At 32.7% G+C, this 12,639-nt stretch overlaps 1 protein-coding gene across 1 annotated transcript; it reads right to left on the reverse strand.

Moving 5' to 3' along the window:
* Positions 1-8,767: 8,767 nt before the first annotated feature.
* LOC111384632 (transcription factor bHLH30-like) lies at positions 8,768-11,190 on the reverse strand. Its single transcript, XM_023008939.1, has 2 exons — positions 10,598-11,190; positions 8,768-9,461 (listed from the first exon to the last, which is right to left on the reverse strand). Exons 1-2 carry the CDS (start codon positions 10,868-10,870, stop codon positions 8,964-8,966), a joined length of 771 nt encoding a protein of 256 aa, XP_022864707.1. The 5' UTR covers positions 10,871-11,190; the 3' UTR covers positions 8,768-8,963.
* Between the last annotated feature and the right edge of the window lie 1,449 nt (positions 11,191-12,639).

A 12,639-nucleotide genomic window follows, 5' to 3' on the forward strand; every position in this document is an offset into this window, starting at 1 on the left:
AAATGCTTTTAAATATTAGTTTTTAAACAAAAATTAAAATAATTTCCTTCAAAAGCTCTTCTACAAAAAGTAAAAGATATGCCAAACAGGCCCTATAACTAGCTGACCTAACAAGCAAAAATAGATATTATTAAGAGGACTATCTATGTCATGCTGCTATCCAAAAATGATAAAATCTCTATTGAACTGTTATTAAACTAAAGAATCATGCTACAATGCCACATGACATCATATTATTAAATTGTTTAAACATGATCAATTTCCCATCAAATCATATCTTGTCAAAATTCGTTCTGTTGAAGCACCTGTCAGCATTTTTCTATTAAAGTGGCCTTTACCTTAAAGGATAAAATGAATAGAAATTTGCAATTGGGAAGGCGATTCCAAAAAATGTTTAGGCTCTTTCTGGAGGGGATGAGTCGCCATAATTTAATATGTATCTTTCTTTTTCTTTTTTTTTCTTTTTTTTTAATTTTTTTTCTTAGTTAGAAATTAATGTCACATAGAACAAAAGTTTTTGAACTTAGATGCGACCTTGCTTACGATTCAGAAAATGTATTGAAGACACTCTAATAGGCTGCTACACCTCTTGCAACCTTTTAACATTGATTTCAATTATAATTTTAATTTAAAAATTAAATTTTATTTAAAAGATACATAATATATGGGCTTGTGAGCTAGCTTGACTCTACCTTCACGGGCAGAACCTGACCTCTTGGTCAACAAGCCAACTCCAACTCAACTTGTCGACCAATGGATCGAGCCCGGCTGGCCCAACAAGTCGAACTAAGCTTAGATGGTGGGCTCGTGGAATGAGATCAGCTCAGCTCTATACCACCCATACATTTGAATTAATATTTTATATAATCTTAAACATAAATAAATATGTTAGTAATTAAGGTTTTTTTTCGAATATAGTCTTTCCCTTGGAAATGGACCTTTGAGTATAGGGATGACAATGAATTTGAATCGTTGTTCTCCTAATGGGCCAACTTGGACATGCATCTAATCGGTCAAGGGCTAAGCCAAACTCAATATTTGACCAATTAAGTTGAACACGAGGTCCTAGGCTCATAGGATTCAAAAGTATTTTCCTATCTTTCATTATACACTAACGTTGATTGCATTAAAATAATAATAATAATAATAAAATTGTTACATAAGCTAAAATAGACTATGCCTACAAAAGTTTCTCTCCATTGCAACATGTCCAGAACTATATCTAGCTAACCGAACAAGCAAAAATAGATATCATTTAGATGACTATCTATGTCATGCTGTTATCTAAAAATGACTAAATCGCTATTGAATTGTTATTAAATTGTAGAATCTTGCTTCAGTAATATAATAATTGACATAATCTTTGATATAATGTCACACGACATCATATTATTGGACTATTTAAACGCAGTCAACATTTTTCATTCAATCATATCTTGCCAAAATCCATTTTACCAAAGCATACATTTTTCTGTTAAAGTGGCTTTTACCTTAAATGGTAAAACGAATAAAAACTTGCAAATTGGAAGGCTAATCAGAACAATGTATAGGCTCTTCTAGAGGGGATCAGTCACCATAATTTAATACTTATCTTTCTTTTTCTTTTTATTTCTTATATTTTTTCTTTCTCATATTTCATATATATTTTTTCTAATATACATTAGAAATGAAATTTATTTTATAGGAGATGAAATTTGAATTAGGTTGCCTATTCGATAGAAATTAATGTCACATAGACTGAAAATTTTTGAATTTAGATACGACCTAGTTTACAATTCAGAAAATGTATTGAAGACACTCTAGTAGGCTTTTTTGTCTCTTGCAGCCTTTTAAGATTGATTTCAATTATAATTTTAAATTTAAAATTAAATTTTATTTAAAAATACATAATATAAGGGTTTGTGAGCTAGCTCGACTGGACCTTCTGTTATATATTTATGGTATAAAATTAAAATGTGAAAGAAATAATCAAATTAGATAAAGTGTCAAAGTGGTAAGAAATGTGACATTTGTGTGGGACGTCAGGGGTTCGAGTCACTCCCCACGCAGATATTAAAATGTCTTGATCGGGGTCTTGGGCTCTTAGGTTTCCTTGATTAAAATAAATGATTTTTTTCTTTATTATTTAATGGGTAAAACTAGTCAGTATTTTCTGATTGTTTGTTTTTGTAACAACCCACTAACAACTATTAAAACACTCACTACTCAGTCATTAAAATTCTGCATTAATATGGTGAAAATTGTTACTTCCATCTTGCCTATATAAACCCATATCTCGTTTTGGAAAAAATACATATAAAAAGAAAATAGAAAAATCATCTTGCATCAATCCTCCTTTTCATATTCTGAATTTCTTATATTCGGGTTTTTACATTTATTATGGAGTACAATTGAGAGTTTTAAAAAAGCCATTTGTGATTGCTGCACAAGTGGTTTACGATCGTTGTATCCTGGGAGTGATTGTCCACGGAGGTTGCAGCAATTATTGACGGGCAATTTCACTTTAGGACATCGTGCTGTCACGAGACTCGATCGGACAATAAGTTTTATATTTCTGCATTATATTGTTCTGATCACTACTGCAACTAATTATTTTTTTACCAACAATCTAAAGTGAAAGTATCTTTATAATTAATTGCCATGTCTGCCGTAGATATATCTGTTCCTAAATATTCTGAAAAGCCTGAATTGTTTGATGGAAAGAATTTTAAGAGATGGCAAATGAAACTGCGATTTTATTTGACAACACTTAAAGTCGTTGATGCTATTGAATCAGATAAACCCAATTTTGCAATTGCTAATAATCCTACAGATAAGGAAATCGAGGATTTAGCTAATTGGGAACATAAGGATTATATGTGCAGGAATTATATTCTGAATTGTTTGACTTTAGATCTGTATGATGTTTACTACTCGTGTAAATCTGTAAAAGAGTTATGGAATTCATTAGAAAAGAAATATGCTACAGAAGATGCTGGAACCAAGAAATTTGTTGTGGGAAAATTTTTAGATTTTAAAATGTATGATGTTAGAACTGTGGTTAGTCAGATTGAAGAATAGCAGATTATAATTCATGAAATTCTTGCTGAAGGATATAAAATCTGTGAGGACTTTCAAGTGTCAACTATAATTAAAAAATTGCCAACTTCTTGGAAAGAGTATAAAAATAGTTTGAAGCATAAGAGAAAAGAAATGTCCTTAGAGGATTTGATATCAGGATTAGAATCGAGGAGAACAATAGAATGGCAGAACGTAAAGAAATGTCAGACTTTGATACCAAGGCTAATCTTATTGAAGGAAGTTCTAGGACTAAGAAACCAATTGGAAATTTTACAAGGGGTCAGAATTTTAAAGGCAGAAACAAGGGAAAATAATTTTTAGGAAAGAACAATCGGTCTAAACCCTAATTTAAAAATAAAATTGTTAGTGACTGTTTTGTTTGTGGTAAACAGGTCACCTTGCAAAGGATTGCGGAAATAAGAAAGGAAAAGCTGTGAAGTATCAGGCACATGTGGTAAAGGATGAAAATTTCTCTACTATGGTGATAGAAGTGAATCTAGTAAACAACATGACAGACTGGTGGGTAGATTCTGGAGCTACCAAGCATATTTGCTGCACGAGAGGTGCATTTTCTTCATTCACTCCCGCTAGTGATGGAGAATGTCTGTTCATGGGCAATGCTTTCTCCTCCAAAATCGAGGGGAAAGGAACTGTGACGCTTACATTTACTTCTGGAAATATCCTTAATTTGAAGGATGTCCTTTATGTATCTGATATTAGGAAAAATCTAGTATGCAGATGAGAGTCTGTTTAAACTAAATATCTCTGTGATTAATAATAAAGCATCTAACTCTTCCGTTTACTTGTTGGATTCTTATGATTTGTGACATGCTAGATTTGGACACGTTAATAAAACTTCTATTAAAAAATTAATAACTTTGGGAAACATTCCCAAAATCGATAATTGTCCAAATTCAAAATGTGAAACGTGTGTTGAATCTAAATATTCTAGAAAATCATTTCCTCGTGTTGATAGGACTACTTCGGTCTTAAGTTTGATACATTTTGATATATGTGACTTAAAAAGATATGTTACTTGTGGTGTAAATAAATATTTCTTAACTTTCATTGATGATTATTCTCAATATTGTTATATTTATCTACTTAAAAGTAAGGATGAAAGCTATTCAAAATTTATTTCCTATAAAACTGAAGTAGAAAATCAGCTAGACAAAACTATTAAAATTTTAAGATCTGATAGGGGAGGAGAATATACAGGAGATTTTAATAAATTTTGTGTTGAGAATGATATTATTCATAAGACTACTCCACCTTATTCTCCCCAATCTAATGGTGTAAGTGAAAGGAAAAATCGAACCCTTAAGGATATGGTCATATCAATGCTAAACTCTTCTAGATTACCTTTTAACATGTCGGGTGAAGCACTTCTTATTGCATATTATATTCTTAACAGAATTCCTAGTAAGAAAATAATAAGTCTCCTTATGAAATATGGAAGGGCAGAACACCTTCATATAAATATCTTAAAGTGTGGGGGTGTTTAGCTAAAACTTCTATTCCAGCACCTAAGAGAACTAAACTTGGTTCGAAAATTGTTGATTGTGTTTTTATAGGGTATGCTTTTCATAATAATGCCTATAGATTTTTAGTCATTGACTCTAAAAATAATTTGATTGAAAAGAACACAATATTTGAAATTAGAGATGCTGAATTTTTTGAAAATAGATTTTCGTTTAAAGAAAAGTCTGAAGGATCAAGCAGTTCTTTTATTATTCCTCCTAGTGTTAGAGAGGAGCCATCTAAATTAGAAGAAGCTGAAATTAGAAGAAGCAAAAGACCTAGGACCACTACTTCTTTCGGTCCTGACTTTATAACCTACTTAGTAAAGGATGATCCTAGTACTTTTGGTGAAGTTATGTTTTCACCAGATTCTATATTTTGGAAGGAAACTGTAAATAGTGAATATGATTCAATTATATCTAGTAATACTTGGGAGTTAGTGGACTTACCTCAAGGATGTAAGACAATTGGGTGTAGATGGTTGTTTAAGAAAAAACTTAAACCTGATGGTTCAATTGATAAGTATAAAGCAAGACTTGTAGCTAAAAGCTATAAACAAAAAGAAGGAGTTGACTTCTTTGATACTTATTCACCCGTTACTAGGATTACCTCTATTAGGATGTTAATTGTAATTGCCTCACTGTATGATCTTACTATACATCAAACGGATGTCAAGACTGCATTTTTAAATGGAGACTTAGAAGAGGAGATTTATATGGATCAGCCTGAAGGATTTGTTGTAGAAGGCCTTGAGGATAAAGTATGTAGACTTAAAAAATCCCTTTATAGCCTTAAACAAGCTCCTAAACAATGGCACGAAAAATTTGATACAGTTTTGACATCAAGTGGTTATATGATAAATGAAGAAGATAAATGCATATTTAGCAAATTTGAAAATAATTGTGGTGCGATAATTTGCTTATATGTTGATAATATGCTGATTATGGGAACTAGTTTGGATGTGGTTAATAAAACTAAGCAGTTTCTGAACAAGCACTTTGAAATGAAAGATTTGGGTGTTGCTGATGTTATTCTAGGAATCAAAATAGTAAAACATTCTGAAAGAATTATTTTGACCCAATCGCATTATGTAGAAAAGGTGCTTTAAAAGTTTAATCAATACAACTGTATTCCTGTTAAAACACCTTATGATGTAAGCCGTCATTTGAGAAAACATTCAGGTCCTAGTGTTTCCACTTTAGAGTATGCTAAAATAATCGGCAGTCTCATGTATCTCATGAACTGTATAAGACCTGATATAGCATATGCTGTCGGTAGACTTAGCAGGTATACTAGTAATCTTAACAATGAACATTGGAATGCTCTCATTCGAGTCTTGAGGTATTTGAGATACACTCTAGACTGGGGAATACATTATACCAAATTCCCTGCTATACTTGAGGGATATTGTGATGCTAATTGGATTTCCGATACCAATGAAAGTAAATCTACAAGTGGATATGTATTTACATTAGCAGGCGGAGCTGTCTCCTGAAAATTCACTAAGCAAACCTGCATTGCTAGATTTACTATGGAATTTGAGTTCATAGCTTTAGATAAGGCAGGTGAGGAGGCTGAATGGTTAAGGAATTTTCTTATAGATGTTCCTTTGTGGTCTAAACCATTTCCAACTATTTCAATACATTGTGACAGTCAAACAGCTATCTCAAGAGCTCAAAATTCATCCTACAATGGAAAGTCTAGACATATTTGTAGGAGGCACAATACTGTGTGTCAGCTGCTTAAGATGTGATTATAACTATTGACTATGTGAAGTCAAGTGATAACATTGTTGACCCATTAACCAAAGGATTGGCTAGAGAGCTAATTCAACAAACATCGAGGGGGATGGGGCTAAAGCCGATTATTTATTAGATCACCTATAATGGAAACCCAACCTTGCAATTGGAGATCCCATGTTCAAGGTTTAATGGGACAACAAAGTTATTGGAGTGGTCTGTGGGGGTACTATATTGGATTTATTCCAAACCCCTTCCTATGATGCGTAGTACTAACTGTATTGATTAGAGGATGAGCTAATGCTCTTAATGTTTACTATAGCTAATATTCAGTGGGGTGTTTAAATACAGTGCACCCTTGATAATAGCACCAATTTGAGTGTGGAAGTGGGGCCACTTCCTATGAGAATTGAGGCGAATTCTCTAGAGCACTCAAAAAAATTGGGAAAGTTCACGATCGAAATGAACACAACCGCGAGAACTCAATGACTGTTCTAGAAATCATGTGTGTGTTCTATTGTCTCAGTTTGCAACTATAATTGTAGAGTTCAAGACATAGTTTACTCTATAGTTAGTAAGCTCGATAAAATATACAAAGCCAATGTTAAGTCGATAGACACCTAAGTCTGCATGATTTCTACCGTATTCCAGAGTAATATTTTCATTTATCTTATTTCTTTCATGTGGGAGATTGTTATATATTTATGGTATAAATATAAAATGTGAAAGAAATAATCAAATTAGATAAAGTGTCAAAGTGGTGGGAAATGTGACATTTGTGTGGGACATCAAGGGTTTGAGTCACTCCCCACGCAGATATTAAAATGTCTTCATTGGGGCCTTGGGCTTCTTTGACTAAAATAAACGATTTTTTTCTTTATTATTTAATGGGTAAAACTAGCCAGTATTTTCTGATTGTTTATTTTTGTAACAACCCACTAACAGCTATTAAAACACCCACTACTCAGTCATTAAAATTCTGCATTAACATGGTGAAGACTGTTACTTCCATCTTGCCTATATAAACCCATATTTCGTTTTGGGAAAAATACACACAAAAAGAAAATAGAAAAATCATCTTGCATCAATCCTCCTTTTCATATTCTGAATTTCTTATATTCGGGTTTTTACATTTATTATGAAGTACAATTGAGAGTTCTAAAAAAGCCATTCGTGATTGCTGCACAAGTGGTTTACGATCGTTGTATTCTGGGAGTGATTGTCCACGGAGGTCGCAACAATTATTGACGGGCAATTTCACTTTAGGACATCGTGCTGTCACGAGATTCGATCGAACGATAAGTTTTATATCTTTGCATTATATTTTTCTGATCACTACTGCAACTAATTAGTTTTTTACCAACACCTTCACGGCCAGGACATGACCTCTTGGTGAACAAGCCAACTCAAACTCACTTGTTGACCAATGGATCGAGCTCGGCTTGCCCAACAAGTCGAACTAAGCTTGGATGGTGGGCTCGTGAACGAGACCAGCGCAGCTCCTTACCACCCATTCGTTCGAATATGAATTTAAAATTGGATTTAGGCCTAAAAAATAGTTGGGTCATATAACAACTCAAAATGGTCTCGAAAGGCTGAAACTATCAAAATTTCCAAATCTCCACATAGATTTTATTTTTGGGTCATTATAATCACCTTCTAGTCGTCCAATTTCTCTGGAAATTCAATTAAATGTCTTAACAAGATGTCTAATTTTTAGGAATGGTTCACAATGAAACATGGTTGTAAATTTCTATAGTTCGAGAGCGATTTACGAGCAAACACCACTCATGCCTAGGCTAGATAAGGCCTGGTGAACCTTCAATCCAATAAGAAAGGAGACGTATTTTATGACATTTAAAAATACAATAGGAGAAAGAATCGAAGCATTGAAACAACATAAACTTGGAAATGCTGATTCAGTTACAAAACTTGAGAGGAACATACTAGAGTTACAAATGAAGAATCTTGCTTCTTAACGTACACAAGGAAATTGAATGTTTAACTCATTCCAAATAGACGTGGCGATTTTTGTTCATTTTTCTAGTATTACAAATCAAACATTTTATTTGACTTTCTAAATAAATAATGTTTAGTTTTAATATGAATTATAATAAGGAAATACGTTGGTAAATGAGTAGGTAAAATAGTAGGTATTTGATATGCATGCTTCAATGGTACATTTTTGTTTAATATAATATTTACTTTACTAAGAGTAGGTATCAGGTCAATGGTTTTGATAGAATAATACTAAAATTTGGTTCCTCAATCTTCCACAACTTTTGATCGCGGCTCAAATAATACTTGTGAGTTGAAGGACATGTCCTCTTTCTTGTCACGAAAGGGTATGTTGCTACGAACAAATCTTCATAAAGAAAGAGTCTATATACTCCATATTATGTTGGATAAAAACTAGACGAATATCTTGTACATTTTCAAGACAAGTATATTAGAATTTAGAACCATAAATTTTTATTATTTTGCAAGAAGTACTACACTTATTAACCATAAAAGCAAGCATATGACATGGCATGCACATCCCTTCTATTATACAAGACATGTATGCTAAGGCATATGCTAGCGAAGTCGAAATTGCTATATCATAAACATAAAGAGACTAGGGCCATGAACGAAATCAACTTCTCACCAGAAATCTCCCAAATAAGATGAATTCGCAGGACTGAAAAACGAAACTTTTCTCCTTTTGCTCGAAACCATGTTTCTTGATGTGAATTCCTCTGATGCATAAAATTTATCAAGCACGGATTTCAGAGCCTGACGAACAGAATCTATGAGAGGCTGGCAATCTTCTATATTATTATCGACATTTTCTGTGTTGCATCCAGTCACAACGAAAACATTCACCATTCTACTTCCCAAGGTAGCGATCTCGGCCTTCACTGTCTTCAAAGGGAGAGATTCAAGTGCTAGTCTTAAATCAGAGAGAATCTCGTGTCTGTAATCAGAGCACAGAGATGCCCGGATGGAAAACGTCGCTCCATCACGTTGGTCTGCTTCTTGTTCGACTCTTACTTCATCAATGTCAGTCGGCACAAGTGTGCCTTTAGTAGCTTCTGCGACACTCCCTCTCAACTCTTTTACCTTTTTAATAACTTCAGCCAGTAATGCTGCTTTGTCCATCTGTTCATATAAATGTACTCATTCAGTACAGCAAAAACATGCATCCCATTTAGATGCCCGGTTATTTTATAACATCAGTGATTTAGTTACTGCCAACACGGGAGTAGGAACTAGGAAACAAATTCGAAGTATGGCCTAAATCAAAATTATTGAATTCAATGTATGTGCGACGATGCCCCCATCAACCCATTTCCTCTACCATCTGGTTGCTTTTAATCATTGTAATGCTTAGATACATTCAAGGTCTTTCGAAGATTACATTTACCATATGCTACTGCAGGAATCAGTTATATCTGTACAAAGCATGATAGAAAAAATTGTAAAAGACAGCTTTTTTGTGCTTTAAATATCCATAAATTGTGAAAAATCTCAAAGTGTTGGAATCTGTTCATTTAAGTCAGACACCAGCAACCGATCGCCGTAAATCTCATGACATAGAAAAAGTTTGGATATTGATATTCAGTAGCTTTGGAAACGATCACAGTCAAAATATAGCATTCATCTAAACTTTGATTTCTTCAAAGAGATGCCTATTAAAATTTCTTGGTGAGTAGTGGGTTGATGATTATGGATTAAACATATAATTTATCGGGAATACTTTTAGTTAAAATACCTGGGAATAAACTCAACAACACAAACTTTAATACCCCAACAAAAAAAATCACCATATAAGCTTCAACAGTAATGGCATGCTTTGTTAGGTGGACACGATTGGAGGAAGAAAAAAAAGGTTAAAATCTCATTCATTATAATATCAAACATTTGCCAATATTATATATCTACTTTTATCTAAGTTCTTATATATCTGCAGTATGGATCTGCTGCATGTTTGCAGATCATGCTTACAATCATTCAATTAAATAACTGCAAGAGCATATAAAGGTGAATTTTTTCTCACATGCATTGAATCAAACACTAAAACTACCTATTTCAATGCTTCGTAAGTTCAACAAGAGAGGATGAAGAAGAGAAAGGCTAAAATCTTAATCACTATAATATCGATTCCTCTCCAATATTACGATAACCAAACATGCCCCAAGTATATCTACTATATCTTGTTCTTGGAAGTAAATAACAGAAAGAGCACATAAAGGCAAAAGTTTCCTAACATGCATTTAATCAAAAAGCTAAACTACCTTATCTGTGCCAGGAATTAGGCTCCTTAGAGTCGTCAAATGCCCATTAATTCTTTCTCTTCTACGTCTTTCAGCCTCACTGTGGTTCCTCATAGCTATCAATGCCTTCTCTTCATTGACTTTTTTCTCGCCCGGCTTCAGCATAGCCTTCACAAGCTCTCCTCTTTCTTTATCCAAAATCAACGATGAATTTGATGAGGACCCATTTGTTATTACACCTTGGAACCCAAATAGGTTCTCAGAATACCCATTGATTGTGTTGAAAAAATCCATTCTTTTTTGTCAGAAACCACAGTTGAAACTAACCAAAGAGACTTTGAAGGTTCTTGAAGTGGAAGAACAAGTTTTGAGTTTTTCTTTTATTCCCATTGCTTGAAACAGAAAAAGCGATACTGTAATAAGCAGTTTTTCAAGATTTTCGGCAAGAAAGTATGTATATCATATAAAAGTGCTTCGTTTTGTTAATTCTTCTTCAATTAAAACGTTGCAAAACTGTTTTGGGATCACAAACTCAAGAACATAGATACTGTGTGCGTGTGTGTGAGAGAGAGAGAGAGAGAGAGAGAGAGAGAGAGATTACAAGAAAGTTGCGGAGCATGTTCGGATATTTAAACCCAAGAGTGAGTCATATTTTGTAATTTTATCCTTGTTATTTTTTTGAGTTAATTGTTATAATAGTCATTGAACTTAGGTTCATATTATAGATTGCTAATTAAAGTTTAAAATGTCGAATTTTGACCATTGAATTTTGAAAAATATTGTACATTACTCAATGTAAACTCGATATTTTTCAAAGTTCAACATTTATGCTAGTGAGTAATGTATGACATTTTTCAAAATTTAGTAGCCAAAACTCGACAATTTAAATTTCAGTGAGCAATTAAAAGCATGGACTTAAATTCAATGATCAAAATTCGACGACATTTTAAATTTTAGTAATCAATCAAAAGTATTGACCTAAGTTCAATAACCATTGAAACAATTAATTCTATTTTTTTGGAGCAAGCTTTATTAATTAATTCAAAATCAAATCATGTACGTAACTAGTAAGTACACATGATGATGGAGATGAAGTTTGAAGAATTCGTGAACATAGCTATCAAGAATCGAAAATTCGCAAATTCAATACTCAAGATAAAAAATTAGAGGTAATCTCTTGCAACTTGATTGAAATTTAGCTCACTTTTACAAACGATTTATAAGAATGCAAGTCAATTTTTTATCTACGTATATCTCGAAAACTCACAAATACTATTCATTTATTTACTATACATTTTAATTATTCTTAATATAAATTATTTATATACACTTCCAAAACATTCCGTATTGCTTCACCTCGGCCAACCTCCACTACAGCTTAGCTTTCCACGTCAAGCCGTGGACAATTGCTTCTCCTTCTGACCCTTTGCATGATCATGTCCGTCTAAAAAGGTAAATTGCGATATCATCCTCCTGACATGAAAAAAATTTATATAGTTATGGTCATGTTTGGCTAAGCTTATCTAACATTGAGTTTACTTACAAATAAATAATTAAATTTCAAAATTAACTAAAATGAAATTAAGTATTTTATTTTACTTATAAGTAAACTTAAAACATGACACGATCTTGTAGTTAGGCTGTAAGTAGATAATTGTGACAGGTCTAGTTTAACCCTCAATAGTTTAACTAACATTAATAGCACAAGGGCAAGCCAATGATGCAAATATTACCTAGCAAAGATTATTTTAAATAATGCAAATGCCCCAATAATTAGGGCATTAAATAAAGACATCTTACAATTGTTTGCCACATGAAATGATAAAACAATGATTAAATTTTTGAATTGGCATTAAATCGAGAATATTTTATTTTTCGTGTATTAAGAACTTGTTATATTTTCTTCAATTATAAACGAATGCATGTTAGTAAATTTTTAGTCATATCAAGATGGGAAATGCTTTTTTAGTTTTCATGTGATATCAAAAGCTTATTACACTAGATTCATTTACTTTGATCATAAATATATAACTATGTCTTAGTAAATTTTTAAAATATATGAA

The sequence above is a fragment of the Olea europaea genome, unplaced genomic scaffold (assembly GCF_002742605.1).
Source record: "Olea europaea var. sylvestris unplaced genomic scaffold, O_europaea_v1 scaffold2960, whole genome shotgun sequence".
Lineage (NCBI taxonomy): Eukaryota > Viridiplantae > Streptophyta > Magnoliopsida > Lamiales > Oleaceae > Olea > Olea europaea.